Source organism: Ceratotherium simum, chromosome 19, assembly GCF_057802395.1.
Source record: "Ceratotherium simum simum isolate JZ-2026a chromosome 19, ASM5780239v1, whole genome shotgun sequence".
In the NCBI taxonomy this organism is placed as follows: domain Eukaryota; kingdom Metazoa; phylum Chordata; class Mammalia; order Perissodactyla; family Rhinocerotidae; genus Ceratotherium; species Ceratotherium simum.
In genome coordinates, this window is record NC_141918.1 from 1,785,042 (window position 1) to 1,806,323 (window position 21,282).

At 37.9% G+C, this 21,282-nt stretch overlaps 1 protein-coding gene across 3 annotated transcripts in view; it reads right to left on the reverse strand.

Annotated features, from left to right (window-relative positions):
- The window catches only part of COL12A1 (collagen type XII alpha 1 chain), a 114,372-nt gene that overhangs the window by 20,855 nt on the left and 72,235 nt on the right, over positions 1 to 21,282 (reverse strand). For all 3 annotated transcript variants that reach the window (XM_087443785.1, XM_087443784.1, XM_087443783.1), the window contains 15 exons: positions 19,259 to 19,378; positions 18,012 to 18,158; positions 17,165 to 17,281; positions 16,883 to 17,029; positions 16,278 to 16,352; positions 14,485 to 14,624; positions 12,379 to 12,502; positions 12,063 to 12,206; positions 10,392 to 10,556; positions 9,297 to 9,335; positions 9,061 to 9,199; positions 6,840 to 6,982; positions 6,440 to 6,549; positions 2,471 to 2,620; positions 979 to 1,056 (listed from right to left, as the gene is read on the reverse strand). In XM_087443785.1, the coding sequence (XP_087299911.1) occupies positions 979 to 1,056; positions 2,471 to 2,620; positions 6,440 to 6,549; positions 6,840 to 6,982; positions 9,061 to 9,199; positions 9,297 to 9,335; positions 10,392 to 10,556; positions 12,063 to 12,206; positions 12,379 to 12,502; positions 14,485 to 14,624; positions 16,278 to 16,352; positions 16,883 to 17,029; positions 17,165 to 17,281; positions 18,012 to 18,158; positions 19,259 to 19,378 (1,838 nt within the window). The remainder of the gene's footprint in view (positions 1 to 978; positions 1,057 to 2,470; positions 2,621 to 6,439; positions 6,550 to 6,839; positions 6,983 to 9,060; positions 9,200 to 9,296; positions 9,336 to 10,391; positions 10,557 to 12,062; positions 12,207 to 12,378; positions 12,503 to 14,484; positions 14,625 to 16,277; positions 16,353 to 16,882; positions 17,030 to 17,164; positions 17,282 to 18,011; positions 18,159 to 19,258; positions 19,379 to 21,282) is intronic.

The window sequence follows — 21,282 nt, forward strand, 5'->3', positions numbered from 1 at the left end:
CTACAAGGCCTTACCTGTTCTGCAAACCAGCACCCACCCCATGCCCATCTCACTGTCTGCCACTCCCCCTCCCACTCCCTCTGCTCCAGCCCCGCTGAGCTTCATGGCTCTCAGGCGTTGAGGGCACACTGTGGCTTTAGGGCCTTTGCATTTACAGCTCCCTCTGGCTGGAATGCTCTTTCTCCATTATCCGCACTGTTTGCTCCCTCACTTCATTCAGGTCTCTGCTGAAATCTCACCTCATCACTGGGGGCTGATGGTACTCATTTGGCTAACATTCTCTCTACGCTGATTTGTTTTTCATCCTAGGACTTTTCACTCTATAACATAGTATATATCTATGTGTTAATTCTTCTCTCCCCCTGCCTTTCACTGGAATATTCACTTTTCACTGCTGTAACCCTAGCACATAGAACAGTTCATGGCTTATAATAGGTGCTCAATAAATACTTGCTGACTAAATAATGCACACTCATCTTGTGGATGTATGCAGTTTATTGCTTGCCAAAAGCTTCAAACCCATCATCAGCATTCAACTTCGTAACTATTACCACTCACACAGATACTTGGGGGGAAGCCATCATCTCAAAATCAAATATGGTTATTTCTACAATAAACCTGAGATATCCAGAGAGGTGATGGCTTATTCTGTAAAATGCTGATATTTTACAAGCAATAGGAATGCTTTGCAACAAGTGGGTTTATCAAACACGCTGACTCAGCAGGACTTTTCTTAGTAATCACCATGGCTGTCAGGGAGAATTTCCAGATGTGGTTTTGTGCTTTCCTGGCTCACCAGGGAGGGGTCATCGATCTGAGCTGTGTTAGCTGACGAGCATGCACACAATGCGTGTCCCTTGGCTCCATCCTGGAGATGCAGTTGCTGAGTGCCACTTCCTCTCCCCAACCATCCACATCCACATCCCTTATTCCCGGGGACTCGTAAAACCACAACAGGATTCCATCCCTTTTACTTACCCTAGAGGGAATATCACAGCATCTGTCTCTACTGGTCCACACCGGGCTGCAGACGATATCAAAATTCTGGATTTGGAACTGTAAACAACCAACAGCAAGATCAGCTAAAGATGCATGAAAAACATTTTATATTAACATTTCCACATTTTAACCCTTGCCAACTTCTCCCATAGACTCTCTCCAAGGTGCAAGCCCTTGAGAGCAACGTGATCCTTCCTTCATTAGGAAACAATATAAAAACCTATGCCTAAGAGATAGAGATAGTAAAGCAAAATGCACATGTGAAATTTCCACTTCTAACTTACTTACTTGGCTAAAAGGAAATGTTTGATTCTGTTTTGTTTTTTAAGAGAACATTAATTTATTTAAGAATTAAGAATACATTTAAGGATTTGAAAACTACACATTTAAATCAACTTTTAAGAGTCTACCCTTGTAGAAAAATAACATTAAAAAAAAGTCCTCATTTATTCTAAAATTGATGCTCTTCTTCTCACAAATTCTTACCTAGGGCGACTAATAATTAAGCTGAGGGTAATCATAAAAGTTATTTCAATATAGTATATATTTTCTATCTTTCTACATTTTAAAAATAAAGCTCCTTTGATAAAAAGGAAAAGATTGTTTAGATATAGCCATTCTTTTACAAACCTGATATAGATGTTCTATTTAAATATCAAATCCCAATTAAAAAGTCTGGATTTTGATCACAATTATACTAAATCTGCACTAATTTTTTCTATGCTGTGTAATAAAAATTTGACTTTTGAATCTAGGAGAAGAAAATCCTGTCCACTTAGAAAGCTAAATGAAATAAATGCAACTTTTTAAAAAAATAATAGAAGCCAAAGATGTTAGCCTTGCTTTTAGAACAATATTATTATTGATCGACATTTAATATGAACTTAATAAGCCTAGTACAGTGAAAACCTTAGATTTAAATTTTATCACTAGACAGCACTGTATATAGGGTTGGTGCACTCCTGCCTCAAACTGGGGCCAGGGAAACTTGTGAGTAACGTGGCCCGCTGGCCATCCCACTACACGGATCTTCCTTCTGAGACAGAGGACGACTCTCCCGTGAGAGAGCACGGCTCTAGCGACGGTCACAGCCAGTGTCCACAACACTAACGTCCTGACTGCACGAATCTGTACTAACAATTACTAACTTCGAAGGACAAAAATGAATTATTTTAGATTTCATTGATTATCCTGGCAACTCTTTGTGTTACACTCTCCAATTGGACCCTGTTTCAAGACGACTACAAGATGTTCTCTGGTGCCCTGACATCTTATTTTGTTTCTAGCAGTAAAGCACAATATTATATTCTGTCAGTAGCATATTTTCTCAGTGTAATTTTTCCAGTGTTTTGATCTGACCAAGAAATTTGACAATTTAAAACTCACTGAGAAAAAAACACTCAATGATTACTTTTAAAAATGCCATTTCAATCTCAACACAAGGTAAGAAAAATAAAAATGTGTTACTTACTGTGGCTGATTTCCTCTCCCCTTTAAGTAGTTTTCCAAGAATTTCATAACCATCAGTTGTGATATTTCCAGCTTCCTTGATGTCTTTTTCTATAATTTCATAGCAGTCAATGTAAATCTTAACACTTTTTGAGGTCACTACGATATGAACCTAAAAAGATCATTTGTTTCCATTATAAAATTGCTACCCCCAAAAAATTGTCTAACTTCTGCATATTTCAGATCAGGTTAAAGGATGTATTCTTTAAGCTATTCCTCCCCCAAATCAAGAGTCTTGGACTAAAAATCCAAGAACTAGGTTGCAATGTCAATGTCATTTATTAACAACATAAATTAAGTGAGCCATGTAACCTCTCTGGGTCTCAGTTTCTTTCTTCCACATTTACATGCATAATTTCTTTTTTTCCCACATGTACCCTTACTGAGGTGACCAGAGATAATGTAGTAGATGAGATGCCTCTGTAAACGATAAAGAACTATTCAAATACATTAATAAATCATTAATATATTATTATACTTAGTACAAAGGAGTCTCAAATGTCTTCCACTTATTTTGCTAAATTCAGTTTTTAATTTTTTATTCTCCAATCTTGGTCAAAAAGAACTTGCACACACTTGTTGGGTTCACACACTCTGCTTCGGCAGCCCAGGGTTCACAGGTTTGGATCCCAGGCTCAGACATGCACATCGCTTATCAAGCCATGCTGTGGCAGGCGTCCCACATATAAAGTAGAGGAGGATGGGCACAGATGTTAGCCCAGGGCCAATCTTCCTCAGCAAAAAGTGGAGGATTGGCAACAGATGTTAGCTCAGGGCTAATCTTCCTCACCAAAAAAGAAAAAAGAACTTTCATACCAAAAAGAACACCATATAGATACCCAACGTAGTAAAGAACTAGCACATGTCTTCTATAGAGATTCAGCTCTGGAAATCAGTAGACTCAAGATTCAGTTTCCTTATAAGGAAAGAATCTATGGTGATTTATTTTTTGTCTGATATTGAGGACACTTGGAATTTTTAGAAATCTATTAGTACAGATAGTTAATAAAACATTTGTACCTCAACAATGTAAAGAATGGCTGTGGGTGATCTTTGAGTTTCAAGTTATGCTCATAGTTCCTCTTATCACAGCACAAATATTCAAGTAAGCATTTAATGATTGCTTTGAAAAGTTTGGCTTCAAGTTAAAAGGAAGAGAAATTCCCTTAAATGCTTTGAGTCAATAAGCATAAGGACTATCTCTAGAGATTTTTTTAAACAGTAAATATTTTTCCCACATAGGATCACCACCAAAACACTGATTTAGTGTATCTATAAGTGGTAAGTATGAATTACATATTGCTTTTATATACAAGTGATACATAGCTTACTAAAAATAAAGAAACTTTAAATGCCCCCAGGGCAATCCTCTAATATTGAATTCAACAAAAATATCACATGAGCATTCCCAAGATATTTATTATCTAATAAGAACTAAAACTTATTTGTTGGCTCTTGTATGAACAATTTCAGAGGCAAACCTTCAAAAAGTATTTGAAAAATACTACCCAGAAAAGTTATTTCAAAATAAAAACTTTTAATTTGCAACAATTATTCCAAATACTCTTGTCATTCAATGTTCACCATAAAGAAACACATGCTAAAAACATATTTTGCTACAATCTCTTCAATGTGTTTTACTGCATTTTAAACACATGCATAATTACGTTTCTGAGTGGGCTCTTCATCTGTAGACCATTGTCCAAGTGGTTAGGGACTATTTCCCAACTGTGAAACATTGTTGGTCACAGACCAGTAGGAGAAAGAAATAGAAACACTTGTCAACTCATCTCCCTTCCCAAGCTCTGCCATTCCCTAAAATTTTATCTTTCATCTATTCCACTTTTTCCTCTTATTACAAATTTCTCACTTGGATCTATGTCATCTATTACAATCAAATGGAGACACAAAAAGCTTTCGAAGAGAATCCTCAAGAAGCAATAGTTGTCTGTCACACCCTGCTTAATCCCTTTTAGCGTAGTCCCTCTGTCCCAAGAGCCCCCTGCCCGTCATTTTCACTAATTGCCTGCTATCTGAGTACTACTCATTCTCATCCCCAGGATTGAAGAACTTCAGTTCCCGAATCAGGGGGAAAAGGAAAGAACAGTGTTGGAATCCCTGGATCAGTAGAGAATGTAAAAGCCAATAGTGACTGAACTTGGTACTTGAATTGATGGGATAAATGAAAGTAGGTTAAAAGAATGAGGTGGGGGAATGCAGGAGGGAAAAGAGCGTAGTGAAAAAGTAGAAGAGAATAAAAAAAAGAAAGATACTATGGGAAAAAAAGGAAGAGAATGTGAGGAGAGAAGGGAGCTTGTGAGAAGGAGAAAGAAGAGGCATTATGTAAAACCTAAGAATACAAATACCTCTCTATAAAAGCAAACAAAGAAAGGAATGTCAAAAAAAATAATTAACTTGACTTTCAATAATTAATGACTGTCACTATAGACCTCTGCAAAATACTGCATTTTTTTTGCTCAAGTAAAATGAAGCTTTTGATGAAAGATGGAAACTAAAAAATAATAGTTCCTAAATGTTTATCCCTTGGTCAATAGAAGATTAATTTCTAATATCTTCAATGGGTATGGCAAGAAAAATAAAATAGTCCTTTTCAGCAAGTTACTCAAGTGTAAGTTTAATAAGTGTATCAATGATCCAGAAAAGTTCATAAGAACTTTGCCAGATTCAACATCTATTATCAGATAAGGAGCAGTTGAATAATAATAATAATATTCGTCAAACTAGAATTTGCTTTCACAATGAGGCATTTATTTTACTGCAATTCACATGAAGGTCTGTACACTGTTTAAGGAGAGATCTTTGCTTTTCCTTCATTGCTTTTTACTTCTCACTAATGTGCATGTCGAAGCCTCTTTGAGCTCCATGATGGGAGTCCCTTGTCATCCTCACCAAGAATCTGATTAATGAATAGGAAAAGCATTCTGGAAAGAAACCAAGATTCTCAGGAGGTAGAAGCAGCAAGAAATCCAGCTAAATATACTTAAGTACAGGAAAGTTCTTCAATTTTCACTTGAGAATCAAATTGAACTGGAAATATTTGTCTTCTACGTATGGGAACTTTGAGTGCCATACTGGAGGAATTTTAGACCACTTGTGCAAGAAGTGGTATTCCTCCTGTTAACTTAATCCAATAGATAAAGAAATACCATTAAAAATCCATTCCTAACCTAGATTGTTCCTTTCATTTCTAATGCTCCCAACTTCAGTACTCTTATTCATCAATTAATCATCCTTTAGAAACCTGATAGAAAGTCTCTATTATCTTTGAATGTTGACATACAGAAATTAATTAAGATCAACAAGAATAGACAATCCCCTAAGAATGCATCTTAGAATTTTTAATAAGATTTTTTAGAAAATTTGTGTGTTCATGTAAAAGTTAATCTCATAACATTTATCTTAATTATTTTGGTAAATAATGATAACTTTTAGCCTGGCATGTTTGTAACTTTTCAATAAATGAGCAAGCAGAAGCAGCTTACCATGCTCTATAAAAGAACAATTTTATCAATTAAAATATAACACACAAAAATTAAGCTTTTGAAACAAAATGATATAAAGGTTCACAATAAAAAGATAGGTAGAAAAAAATAGGCATATAATATTGTATATACTACATGACTCAAATTTTGAAAAGATATTACCATTGAAAATATTTCAAAATGTTAATAGTAATTATCTCTTGATTAGTAGAATTATTTTATTTTTTTTAATTATTTTAAAAAAATTTAATTATTTTAAATTTTCTTCTTTGAAATAATCAAATTCTCTAAAATAAGATTTTGTTTTTAAAAGCCATAGCTATGTTTCTGCCAATTTAACGTCTTATTAATAAATAACAAAATAAATTAGTTTAAATTTTTGTCATATTCTTTTTTCTATAGATAACCAGATAATCTTATGTTTTTACCTTATGAAAACTTCCATAAAATAATGTCTTCACTTCATCTGTATCAAATGTAACAGTTTGCACCTCACCTCTTGTATCCTTGTTAAAGAATGATAATGTCTTGCTAGAAGCTGTAATCAACACATAATTGTTATTAAATCACATGCATCATATACTGTATATTGAAAGTATTCACAAGTAATTCTTGTTGGAGAGATTTCTAAAAAATCTAATGATTTCAGTTGAGATAAAATGTAATAAGAATATTTACTGATGTTATATTTTAAAAACTTTAAACATCAAAGCATATATCACGTAAATATATATATTCAGAAGGTTCTTAAAGAGAAAAGAGAAGGAAAGGGAAAACATAATCAAAAATATGTATGCATGTGCCTTAAAATAAAATAAGAATCCTTACGGTCTGCAATTACTCCAACTTGTGGTTTGTAGTCTCTGTCTGTGATTTGCCAAATTGCAAAAGGGTCACTGGGGGTTTCTGGGAGAAGTCTGAACAATAATATAATTGTGTACGAAGGAGGAAGTCCATTTGGGTGTACATCTCTGTTGGATAAAACAACACTAATTAATTAATTAAGAAGGACTTCTCATCAGAAATAGAGAATATTTTAAATCTTTGGACCAGAATCTCATTATGGGTAGTATTAGAAGCCACTTATAATAATCTGGCTGCATATTAGAAGGGGAAAAACTTAGGGAAGACATCAAAAGAACAAACACTAAAGATCCATTACGTAAGTGCTAATAGATTATTTATAATCTGATAAAGTCAAAAAGTCCAAGAAATTGCCAAATGGTCTTTATCCTACTGTTAATAACTCATTTTTGCTAGACACATACATAATTATAAAATTATATAATAATTTTAGAGTGATAAACCTTATATCTATGGATGTAATTTAAAGAAAATGAATCTTAATTTCCAGTGTCAGGGGTATAAGATCATAAGTAAGACGTCTTAAAGTTTTAATTTCTCCCTCCTTATCTCTAATAGTTTTCACACTTCCAAATTCCTCCCTTGAACTCAAATAAATCAAATAACATGCACACACACACACACATATTCCCAAAAATAAAACCAGTAACACATGTTAAGGCCATATACCCGTATGATGATAAAGAGTGGTGATTAAATTAAAAGGAAATGTTTCTTGGCTCTGAGGCTGTTAGACAAAAAATGTGGTCCCATGTGTCCCTCCAGAGTTGAGTCTATCGTTATTCTGGGGGAATCTTTGAAGCAGAATTGATGTTTTCTGTCTGAGACCATTTAATAACACTTCCTCCCTGAAGGTAGGAAAAAGGCTTTGATAATCAACTCTTGGACAGAAACGAAGCTACTCCTCCACAAATTTTGACAGAGGACACAGAATGTCTCTTGAGGTTTCATGTCCTAGTGCCAGACCACTAGTACTTCTGGAACATAACGCAGCCCTCCTTCTTGAAGCGTATGCTCTGGACCAGCTGCCACAATGCCTTTTGTAAGTTCAAGAATCTACTATCTTCATAATATTCCATATTAAAAGTGATATCTTCCCCATATTAATTCAGCTCTCACCTAGATCATTTTTATTCTTTATCCTTAGTTAACTAGTATTTATGAAAAAATAATTTAATTGAATTTCTGCTTCTTTCAGCCACAGGTTCTGACTCAAGAGGACAGCGGGCTGTCGTAGGTTAAAATGCAGGAATCGTATCTTGAGGTGACTGAGCGTTAAACACTGGGTATCAAGGCTCACTGAAAAACCTAAGACTGCACCAACGTGGTTAAACACCAAAGATGAGAACGTACAGTGTGGTCAAACCACAACAACACAATCTGTGCTGCCTTAAAAGAAATTAGCTTCGGTTTGAGTCTGAATTTTCCATCAGCCTTCCCAGACGTTTCAAATTTCAGACATCATTTTCTGACCCTGTTCTAAATTTCTGAAAGCTTTATTTCTCCTTGTTCTTTTCTCTCCATAAGTTGCCAAACACATAATTTTCAACATTAAAATGTTTTCATTTTAATAAATAAGAAATACATATTTTGGTTATCACGCCCAGGTGCGAACTTTCATGAAGTAAAAGAACAACATCTAGAGCTACCCAGCAGACGCCAGGGCAGCGGCCGGTGAGAGCTCGCCGCTCCGTCTGGCCGCGGACACGCAGCACGGCGCCGTCTGCCGTCTTCCGGAGGACCGCAACACTAGGAGGAAGGCCGCCCTCCCGCACTCATTCCATCCAGTCCCTCGGCACCACAGGGCGAAATGTTCTCACGAATACGGTGCCTTCCTGCTTATGCAGCCTCCCTCACAAGAAGCATAACTACAATCCTAGCCTTAAATTCAAAAGGACCAGTAATCCATAACACTGCAGAACAAGGACTGGATTCTTGGGTCTGAAAATAGGAAGCCTCGAGTCCTCGACTGCTGTGTGAACTGATGGAAGACACTTAACCCAACTGAACTTAAGGAAATTAAACTAGGTCATCCATGAGGAGTTCTCTGACAATTCTCAAGTCCCTAGATTCTTGACTAAAAGGTTAGAAAAGAAGCCCTGACTGAAAAATCAGCAAAGATTCCAAGAACCTCAAAAAAGTGTCTGGCCCATCATAAGAAAAAGAACCCGCTGCTGTCACTCACGCTGTAGGCTGATTCACAAAGGCGTTCTTCTGAAGCCTGTAGGCTGAGTAGCTGGGGAAAGACCCTGACTCCAGAGAGACACCTTGTACAGAAGCAAAGCTCTTCTCTGTCAGGTTGTATGCCTCAAGCATCTTAAAACCTTTACATCAGAAAAGAAAAAATATGGAAATGAGGTCATTTTAATTATTTTATGCTTGAATCCTAAAATAAATTAGCCCAAACGTATGAATGCTTACCTGGTGAGGTGTAGCCATCCAAGTAAACGAGAGGACAACCTGCAAGGCACAGTGTGCTTTAAGTACGGTTCACCAACACGATGTATGCACAGAGAGCAGCTATGTATGTATATTGAGGAAGGAAATTGTTCACTCGTTTATAAAAAATAACATCGATCTAACCCTTTATAAGTTATTCTGTGTAGACTTCCCACGAATAGGAGAAATTATACAATTGACCAGTGTAACCAATGTTTTCCAATGTAACCACCAGAGGGTGGCTTTCAGGACCACCTGGAGTGGAAGGGAAACAACGGTGGCTTCCTACCCACTTTCACCAGTGTGGCTCCACGCTGAGCTTCAGCATAAGTTTTCATAGTAAACCACTGACATTTGTTCACTATTCCCACCTCTAACCAGAATCTGAGTTGTTAATACAATGTGTAACAGGGAGAAATATAAGACTTGTAAAGCATAGCCTTGCCTAGGATCAGGGGTCTAGACTAGCCACATAACTGTCTCCATAATCTAATAACCCAAGAATGGGTGCTTATGGATGGGGAAGAGGATAAATTGACTTAATTAATCAATCTTTGGTTCTTTACTGTATTTTAAAAGCGGAACTTGAGGTCTTGGTATAACAAGAAAAATCTAGACCCCACAAAAACGAATGGGGACCAAGCGAATTTCTATGGAGCACACATGCACAAGTCAGTTTTTTCAGTGCTCCCTTGAAGCACGGATGTTGACAGAACAAATACCAATTGATTACTAATAGGGAAAACCTTCATCTCACAGAAGTGCTTCTATAAACGCATTTCAAAGCTGAAGCTTAATTTACTCAAAGGTCACAGGGATTGGGATGGTGGGAATAGGATATATTAAAACACTTTACTTCCATACAAGGACTATTACATCTTCAAGGCTAAAAATGGACCTGTGACAAGCACATATTGAGCATGATCTCAATAGGAACGATGATTCATCAAGTTCTCAAGTGATTTCCCAGGATCTATTTATGCACAGACTGGATCCCATATAGGATAGGGAATTGTCTACTAAGTAGTTATTTTTCAAAACAAGCGAGACTATGGATCCATTTGGACCATGACTTACTTGAAGTGGCAGTTTCACAGACAAAGGTAATGAGATTGTCCTCAATCTTCTCAAAAGACTCAAAGTCATCCACAATGAACACATGCCTTTCACTTGGTTTGCTGGCAATGTTGGCAAGCTCGTTGTAGTCAACGTCAGCCACGCCAACTACAAAGACACTGAAGCCTGCAGAGCCATGTTAACAGAGTAAGTTACACATTCCTTTCTCCATCCTTCATTATTTAAACAATTCAAAATAAAATCTTATCAGAAATCTTACAACAGAAATCTGCTGTATTTTCTCAGTGTACGCAGCAAGTCCTTTTAATTGACATAAACTCTCTTTAATGAATATGTACTTTTTCCAGGTCTTCCTACTTTCTGGCTTGTAAAATTCAATTAATTGGATTTCCTAAAATAAAATCCTAACAATTAAAAGATGAACATTTTAATAGCAGAAAGACCTAATGAGGTGCACATTTCCTTCCACAGATCCGCAGTCCTACTATACCCAAGAATTCTGCAGCTATCTTAGGCACCATTAACCTTTTAAGCTTATGTGACTCAGAAACCAAGAATGGGCTCATTTTGAAATCTGAGTTCTTGAAACTTATTTTTTCTACAAACTCAGGCTCAAAGACAGTTTTTTGGCTACTTTCAAAATGGAATCTATAACTCCCACTGGCAGTAAACTGTCATTTATATAGGTTAACAGAAATAAACAAAGTCTTCACTCCAAAAGCTTAATTTAAAAGTAGAAAAAATAGACTATATAAGAAATTAGAAATAAATAAGGTAGCTTGAGCAAGCATTCATAATCCAAACTTAAATCAGGTAGGGGCCCAAAATATGCAAAAATCTGCTCAAAGTGCATACCATAATGGCAATAATTTATTAAAAGATCAGTGTAAAGAACAGTCTCTACTGCAAGAAGACAGTGTAATTCAGTATCGATCGTGACTAATACTTTTAGCCAAAGAATCATGTATGTGCAGATGACAAAGTCCATGTAATGAAGTACTTTGCAATTTACTACAATAGATCATGCATAGCATAGAATTCTCTCTAAAATATGTCCACCCAGGACCCTGCCTAAGGAGGCTAGGAATGGTGTTAATGCAAGCATGGAAAAGACCTAGTTTCATCTCTAACAATCCTACTTAACTAATCCAAAGGGCAGCATTACCAGGAGGCTCTCAGGATGTCTGGTTGCCAGCATCTACCTCAGAGACGTCTCCCTGAGGCCTCACGACTCCTGCTTTGCAGTGTACCTCTCAGCAGTCTGCACTGAGTCTGCATCTGAAGGACGTGCTAGAGTTAAAGGCTTCCCTTGTCTCTCCTCGGAGAGCGACGAGCATCAAGATTCGCTTCTGCTATGGCAGGAAGTCTGCTCCAAGATCATCCCTCTATTGCATTCTGTAGCCTTCCAGCCACAATGGGGAAATTAGCTTTGCTCTTTGACAGACCCTGAGTCATATCTTATACAAAGAATACACCGTGACACTTTTGAGCAATTACCAAACCATCCCATAATTAAATATAAACTAACATTACAAGAGCATGGAGCACAGAGTAAAACAGGAACAATAAAGTAAAATCAGCAATTTTGGTTTTTTGTGATGGTTCCCGAACATTTAAAACTGTTAAAATAACGAGTGCAATCACCAGGCATCAGTTCACGCCTGTGCTTACCTGACTGCTGGATGACCAAAGCTGCCTTCTTGACCTCGTCCTGTGACCGACCGTCTGTGACCACAACCAGCACCTTGGGGACATTCTTCCTCATGCCGCTCTCCCAGGTCAAGACCTTCTCCTTGATAAACGTGAGAGCCTTGCCTATAGAGTGTGGCATGGAACATTTCAGTGTCACTTCAGGGAAAACTATCCAAATGCCATTAGTCAACCCCAACTGATAAGAATCTGACTAGCAGAGGGAGATGGTCCACTCAGCTCTACCACTCCAAATGCTTCAGAGAGTGGAGGTCTATGTGTGCTCTGTTAACTGTACCTGTTCGTGTGTTTCCTCCTCTGTACCTAATATTCTGGAGGGCCCCGAGGGCTAGGGCCTTGTCGTTGTACGTGTTCAGCTTGAACTCAGACTTGACTTCATCACTGTACTGCACAAATGAGACCTGAAAGGGAATGTGGTTTGGTGGTGAGGGTTAGGCATCTCTTTTTATATTTCAGTTTTCCAGTGATCCCTGTAGCTGCAGGATGGGAAAAAGAAGTGTCTCAGACCTGACAGACTATTATAAGCTCTTTACAGCGAATATTATAACACTGACTACTCTTTCTCATTAAATTCTCTAGTTTCTAATCTTCAATGAAATTGCCAATAATTGATGTTAATAACATAAGTGCACTGTATTCAGATGGTGCCTTTCTCTAGGATGTAGAAAGGGATGGGTAAAGCTGGAGAGCAGTGAGGTCCCAGGATAAGACATAAGAACATACCATCTTGAACACAAATGTTGGCTAAGCAATTGGTTCTCAGCCAACTCTCCTCACTGAGTACATCCATTCTTCATGGTAACATAAAAATATCGCATTGTGATAATAATCAACACTCATCACAAACTTAGTGGCAATCTGATTTAGTGGAAAAGGTACAGGCTTTGTAGTCAGGATTCACTGGGCTCAAATCCTAGCTCTGCCAATTAATAGCTATGTGATTCTGGGCAAGTTCCCCACGTCTCTGGGCTTTGGTTTCCTTATCAGTAAAATAGAGACAATTATACTTACTTTCTAGGGTTAAGGATTAATAGTCATGTATACAAAGCAATTGGCCCACAGAAGTTCATAAAATATGGTAGCCGTTTTTTATTTTTTTTAGAAATTTTAATTTCTAAAAGGATAAAAACAATGGCTTAATTATTGACACGTTAAATTAAGAATACAATTAGCCTGAATTTTTACTCTTCTTGGGTTAGAACATGTCCACAGGATTGTTTGGGGATTTGAAATTTAGTATATTCCATAAAGTACTATTCCGTCAAAGAAGATATGATTTGTTTATGAAATTATTTGTGGTTTATGTCGAAACTTCTTATTTTCATAATGTCTCTAAGATGCCACAATGAAGAAGTACAAACTGCAAAAATAAAGAGGAAAAACTCACCAAGAGGAATGGGAAAGGAAAGAAGAGAATTCGAAAAAATAATAACGCAATACAGTCTCTTGCGTTAAGGAGTCAACGACTTAGACAGAAGCGAGTCATACAAATGCTGACAATATAAAGTGATGCTTGCTATAACAGCAACAGGAACAAAACCCCTGGGGAGTGGGGAATGCCTAAAGCTGTCAAGGCAGCCTCCCCAGAAAGTGTGGAATTTGAAGTGGGTCTTCAAGGTTGCAGAACACAAGAAGTAGTTAATACTAGCTTTAAACAGATTCTCAGAGGGGTCTGCGAAGACTCAAAAATAGTTCAGAGCTAGTGGCCCTGAGTGTTCAGTTCACGGGTGAGTTGGGAGGGATGGAGGAGATTCCCAGCTTTACAGGTAGGTTAGAGCTAAACAATTAATTATTCTCTGAGGTCTCTCATGGAAGGACAAACTTCTATAAGTTCCTACCCTAGTGAAACGAAAAATTTGGCATGATCCCACAGCAATATAAGTGGTAGTTATCATTTTATGAAAACAAATGAAATATCCTTTGAGTCAATAACGGCCATTCTTCTGACGAAGGAAATATCCACAATGTCATGACAGAGGGGGCAGCAGGGCCCCACACACCCACTCCAGTCACTATTCATCACTGATGCCTCTGACTAAATGGGGAATGATAACCACAACACATTGAATTTCCAGAACATTGGATGACCTTTTATGGAAATGCATCATTGTTGGAAGTTTTAAGCAGGAAGTTAGAGTCAGAATCTCCTAAACTCTTCAACAGAAATATCATCTAGCCAAGAGAATACCTAGAGGAATATTTATTTTTCTATTTATTTATCATTTACACCCTACTCCTTTCCAAAAATACATGTGTAGGGAAAATAGCAAATAACAAAAGTCAAAACATAGTTTATACTGCAGGGTCTTTCTATTTAAAAAGAGAAGTCAAAGGAAATAGCAAGACATTACGAATGAACAGCCACCTATGAAACGACACCCACCTGGATTCCAGCAGGACTGATTTCATCAAATGCTCCCACAGTATTGAAGATGAATTTTACAACTTTGTTGAAATTATCATCCCCGATACTCCAGGAGGCATCAGTCAAGAATACAATGTCTGCCTTGGCTCCTTTGCATACTAGGGAGAAAAAAAAAACAGGAAGCCCCAAATCTCATAAATTCTTTCATTCAAATGAAATTGCATAACTGAGAAATGTAGTCTAACACCTCACTACTCCAAATGTGGTTCAGCAGCAACAGCATCGCTGGGAGCTTCTGAGAAATGCAGAATCAGGGGCCCTACTCCAGACTCCCTGCATCAGAGCAGCAGTAACAAGACGCCCAGGTGACTCGAGTGCACAGTCGAGCCGGAGCAGCGCTAGGCTAATTGGCCCTCAATTTCTGCTCTGGAATTCCTCTGTTTCGATACATTATGCAAATATCTGCTCTTTCCTCACAGGACACTTCAAGTAGCTTCAACAATAAGTGAGGAGGAAATCAGATGGAAAGCAATGATGTCCAGAACTTAAGAACAGCCATCAGTGAGTTTAGAGATTTTGTATATAATTATCAAATATTTGGTGCAAATAAGGTGTCTTTTATTTTAAATTAGGCCACTAGAATCATACAGAGGGAGGAAAGAGAGGGAAGAAAATAAAGTAATGTCTTTAATTTGAATTTTCAGACTTGGAGGCTAAAAAAAAATTAACAAAATTTTAGTGTATAAAAACTTAATATGCAGAATATACAGCACCAAGAGTGAACCCTAATGTAAACAATGGACTGTGGGTGATAATGATGTGTCAGTCAGCTCATGATTGTAACAAATGTACCACTGTGGTGCTGGACGTCGACAGTCGGGGAGGCTGTGCATGTGAGGGGCCAGGGCAAACATGGGAACTCTGTACTTTCAGCTCAATTTTGCTGTGAACCTAAAATTGCTCTAAAAAATAAATTCTATTAAGAAAAAAATCTTAACGTGTCTTAAGCCAAGATTATTTACTGAGTTTTTTTCAACAGTCTAATTTAAAGAAACCCATTATTACTTTACCCTATAATAATATTACTATTATTTTACCCTATAACAATATACTTTTAATTTTTAATTTTACTTATTTAATAGGTTTAATAAAGTTGTAGCACTCTAGAGCCTTCTGAGATAAAAGAAAAATCCTTTTAAAATCTGAAATGCTTTCAGTTACATGCTGGAAACAGAATGCGGAAAAAGAATAAACCAGTAGTTAATTAGCTTAAACTTTATTTGATGAAGAACGGAGAATTGCCCCAAATTACTGAGAGACCAGTCTTCATAGCTCACTATGACTTTTTACCAATTCACTGCAAGCGACAATTACGTCTCAAACTTTGGTGAATGGAAATTTTTTAGCTTTGTGTGATCCAGGGCACTTCTCAGGTCAGAAGCCAGGAATTCCAAAGCCAAAGGCCCCAGGGACCAGGCTGCAGATGCAGCCAAAGGTTCCCACTGTCTGCTGACGCCAGCAGAAAGGCCCACCATGTGACTACGGACTAGGTAAGGTATTAATGTGCAAAACTGAGGAAACAGACTCCCAACTGAAGACCTGGAGTAGTTTATGACTGATGTTCTTCACACGAAAATCTGCCTGGAAGAGGAGAAGAACCGATTACTGGTAACCTTTTCCTTTAATCTAAAAACTCTTCAGCAAGAATAATAAATCAGAAATGTTCTATCTCAATTATAAAGGATGTCTAGGCACAATAAGAAGACTACAGATCCTCACCAGCTCAGGTATTACCCATCAGCTGTACTCACCCTCACGGGCTGGTGGAATTGTGGGAGGAGGAGGGGGTGTTGGTGGCTCTGTAGGTGCTTCTGTTGGTTTTATGGCTAGAATTAAAAAGGAATAATTAGAAAAACACAATATGTGCACATTTCATATCATAGAAAGTAAATTTTAAGAGCAATTTAAGTCCTCGATAACGAATCAAGTGTCATTGGCACTGACAAACTGCGAATTCAGTCCTGTCCAAACTTGGTATCACTGGTAGTCATTCAACATTGACTACAGCTGCAGAAAGCAAAGCCAAGAGTTGAAGGAAAAATGGAAGGCCTTCAGGTAGGGCCAGATGAGTAAAAGTCACTAACATGGACCCGCAGTCACCTTCTCACTGTCAGCGAGAGCCACATACCCCTCCTTGAGCCCTTTCCTTAAAAGACACCAACTCTGGAACAGGGGCACCACAAATTTGCTGCAGATAAAGGTGCTGAAGCAGCAACAGACTCCACCTGCAAGACCCTGCCGTCATTACACCGTTGCTGCTGCCTGGAGGGAGAAGTGCCTACACAGGAGTCTCCCACACCTACAGCATTCTGCTCTAAGGCCTTACAGAGACTTTCCAGATTACTCAAAAACTTACTGGTATGTTCTCTGACAGAGACACCTGGTCCCTCGAGATTTGGTGTCTGCACAAAAACAGTGACACCATAATCAGTGTCTGGTGAGAGGCCAGTGAAGCAGTGACTGGTTTCTGATCCACGCACTGTAATTTCTTGTCCTCTGGTTCCTGATTATGACAACAAAGGAAAATGCCAGTGTCATCATCAACTATATTTAAAGACATTTTTATATATCCTTTTATAAGCAAAATGGCCTCTTCGTTACTGAAGTTTCAAGTGTTGCTACTGTGGACTCCACGTACCATCTGCAGGGCTTAGCTTTAGCCTGTAGGAGGTGGCTGCCCGGTGAGGAGACCATCTAACACAGAATGTATCCCACCCGACCTGGTCAGTTTTCAGATCTGTCACATTTAAATACACTACAAAAGAAAGAAAGAAAGAAATAGATTTACTTTGTATAAAGGCAAAAAGCATGCTTTTAATCATAACACTATGTTAAAACTTCCACTGTGGCTGAAAAAAAAATAAATGTCTAAAATCTTACTATGTCCCCTTACAAGAAACATACACGAAAATGTGGTGCAGCCAAAACAGACCTTCCTCTCTACCACTGACCCTCAAGGGAAGGAAATTCCACAGTCCCTCTCAACACCACAACATCATAGACGTCTCACAGAAAAGAACATGAAATTTTCCTGAAAGGCTATCTGCTAAGTCCTTAAGTAGTTATTATAACACTTGGTGACAACAAAATCTATCTGAAGGCCGAATCTATAGTCGTGGCATTTTTGTGAAGACTTTTAATGAAATCAATACATTTAGCTAAATATGTTTTAACCTCAAATGTCAAAAAAACTACATAGCATCCCAACTCTAATTTTAGATCATTCATGGACGAAATCGTGATTTCTATAATTTTTATCTTTCAAAATTCAAAATACTTTTATGAGAAATAAAAATATCTCAACATATGCTTTTTTTGTATACGTGATTACATTTCTTATATGCTTGTTTAGCTGGACACAAAAGGGCCACCTACTTAATGCTGAGGAAACGTGCATATGTTAAAAAGAAATAAAATTAAAACAGGCTGACCTGATAATTTGTACTAGACTTTTTCTTACAACCGTGAAAAGATCCATGACTCACATGTAGTGCCTTGATCCGTCAGGGGGACGCTGAGTCCAGAATCATACTGAGCATAAACATTCACATCGTAGGTGGTGCTGGGGTCGAGATTATGTAACGTGTATGACGTCACTTCTCCAACAAAAACTTCCATGGGCTCATTGGTACCTTTAATAACAATCACAGAAATACACAGAAACATGCCATAACCAGTCTCAAATTTTTCTTAAAATCAAATAACATACATTCAAGTGATAGTATGAACACCATTAATTCCATAGCCCCTTAAGCGTTGCTCACAGCTGTGTGTGGTGTTATATGATGAATACGAAGCTACAGGTAGAGATTGAATCTTCATGCTCTTATTCTGAAAGCACAGCACAGAGCCTGGACTGTACCAGGTGTGTAATCAATGTGCTTTACTGACAGAATCAATCACACGGTCAACTACCCTGGACCCCGAGCGCCTCCTCTAAGCCCCACTGTGCAGCAGAGCGCTTTGCACATAGGAGGTGCCCAACTTTTTCTGTTTGTTGTAGAGATGATTTAAGAACATCTGTCTCAAACCTCATTGCACAAGTGTGGTTACTGAAGGTCCTGTTACCAACACCTCTTCCTCCTTTGAGTTCTCTCTCCGTTTCTTACACAGGGTCACCTTTCCTTTCTCTTGCCCTCTCTCCTTTATTTTTTTCTAGTTCACACCCTTCCTGGGTTCATGGAAGATGCCCTAGCAAATTTGGTACAAAGAATACTTTTCTTCCATTTTCCTAAGCATATAGACAGAACATAGAAACAAAGACAGCAAATTATTTAACCAAAGTGATATTCATTTAGGTGAAAGTGTTAATGGGAAGTTGAAAACAAGCCTGTCATGAATAAACTAAAATACTTATGCCCAAAATGGAACAAAACCTCAACATAATGGGAAAAATATGTAAGTTTATATTGATTAAACATGCATCATTTCACAACCATAGTAACATATTGGATGTCTGCACACAGAAGATTCCATTTGTGAATTTTATGGACCAGGTCAAACTTTGAATCATGCAAATTAATGAGAGTCTCATCTACGCTCATAGTGACAATGATATTTTAGACCATTGGCTTAAAATGTTATTTCCAGAAATACTACTTTTACTGAGAGAGGACTTGATGTGATAGCTGAACTATCAAGAGAATCTAATTGCAGGGGATGCAATATAGAGCACCCTCAGACACAAATAACTCTCCAGCACATTTCTATGATGATAAAGGTGCTTCCTTACCCACTGGCTTATACACAATTTTATATCCAAGAACCGGGGAGGGTGAAGGATCCCAGGACACCCTGAATCTCGTATACCATTCATCAGAGATGTGCATGTTCTGAGGCGGAAGTAGTCCCACTGCAAACAAATATTGCCACACATTACTGACCTTTCATTGACACACAGGAGAGCATAGAACCTCATGAGAATTGATTATAAGTATTGATAGTGCAGTCCCATGAGAGCAAGTCAATAATATCCCGCCACGTCCTTATCCAGAAAACAATTAAAAGGCATTGAAATGTTCAGCAAAAAACTTAGTAGCTTTCCAAATTCAAACGGCAGCTCAAATGGACTCAGGAACTGGTGATTTCCAGAGCTGGTATGTTATATGATGCAGAATTATAGAAAATAATAGAGATTTCATACCATTTTTAGAATTTTATAGATTACAGGTTGTTAGAGCCAAAAAGCAATTTAAAGACTATCTAACCCAATCACCTTACCACCTAAATAAGATATGATTTGCCCAAGACCACACAGCTAGCTAGCAACTACAACAATGTTCTCTCCCAACTCTATTCTACCCTCCACCAACATAACCTAGAGAAAATCCTCAAGCCTCCAGAGATACTGCCTCCAACTCCACACCCTGCAAAATCAATGCTGTTAGGTAGCATCCTAAGTAGTTACTGAGTTATTATTTATAGCATTTCACAAACAAAGAATTCAACTTGAAAAACTTTGTTCACAAGGGAAACTAGAAATGGCTTTGGCCCTTCCTGGATAGTTCAAGATCTAGTAAAAATTTTTATATATTTTGATAAGCACAAAATTCTAAAACATGCCCTTGCCCCAGAAAGATATCAAAATATATTCTCGGGGCCAGTGGCGTAGTGGTTAAGTTCGTGTGCTGCACTTCGGCAGCCCAGGGTCGCAGGTTCAGAACCCGGTCAAGGACCTATCTACCGCTCATCAAGCCACGCTGTGGAGGTGTGCCACATACAAAATAGAGTAGGATGGGCACAGACATTAGCTCAGGCCAATCTTCCTCATCAAAAAAATAAAAAATATTCTAAAATCTAAGGGAATGTGAAAAATGGGAAGTTGCTAAGTTTAAATCATCGTGAGTCATTAAGCTGAGTTTCCGTTGACTCGGTCCTGTAGACAACAGGTATCAATAAACATATAAATTCCTGGCCTTGAGAGACTGAGCTGAAACAACTCTAGCCCTGCTTTTCTCTTAGGAGCTTTCAAATGTTATTGCTCCCAAATTTTGTAATATCGTCAAGATCATGTAAGCACCAAAAGAGTTTAGGCAACTGAGGGTAGCAAAGAACCCGAAATCATGTTACTTAAGTGGATTTTTGCTGAATGAAGTGGAAAAGAGGAATGCCAATATTTATCAGCCACAACTCAGACCTATAGCTCAGCCCACCTTTATGCTAAACCAGTTAGTCTCTTGGCTGCACGTTAAAACCTAAGCAGATCCAGGCCACACCTCAGCCCAATTACCTCAGTATCCCTGGGGGTGGCACCCAGGCATGGGCATTGTTTAAAGCACCCCAGGTGATTCCAACCAGCAGCCAAGTTGGAGAATCTTTGATCTAAACGATAAGAAATTGCCACCAGTGTAAGCTAGAAAAGGGGCCTGAACAATGGTAATTCTTTATAAATTACTTGGCACAATAGAAAAAATATCTTTTAAAAAAGCTAAACTTGTAAAGATAGAAGATGATTATTAATGATCTTGCGTTTTTATATATGATTCAAGATTCTATCACAATGGAGTGGTTTTTGCTGATATTAAATTGACTGAGGTAACAGCTCAGCCTTAACTGATACCACACAAAGTAAAACAGTATTCAGAGAATGTGCAACGGTTTTCCAAAGGAGAAATAAAACCTTCTCGAGCGAAGCAAAATATATAGATTTTTGTCCTTTTTCTTCTTCTAGTGGACTTTTAAAAAGTTAAAATACAGGGCCGGCCCTGTGGCTTAGCAGTTAAGTGCTCGCGCTCCGCTGCTGGCGGTACGGGTTCG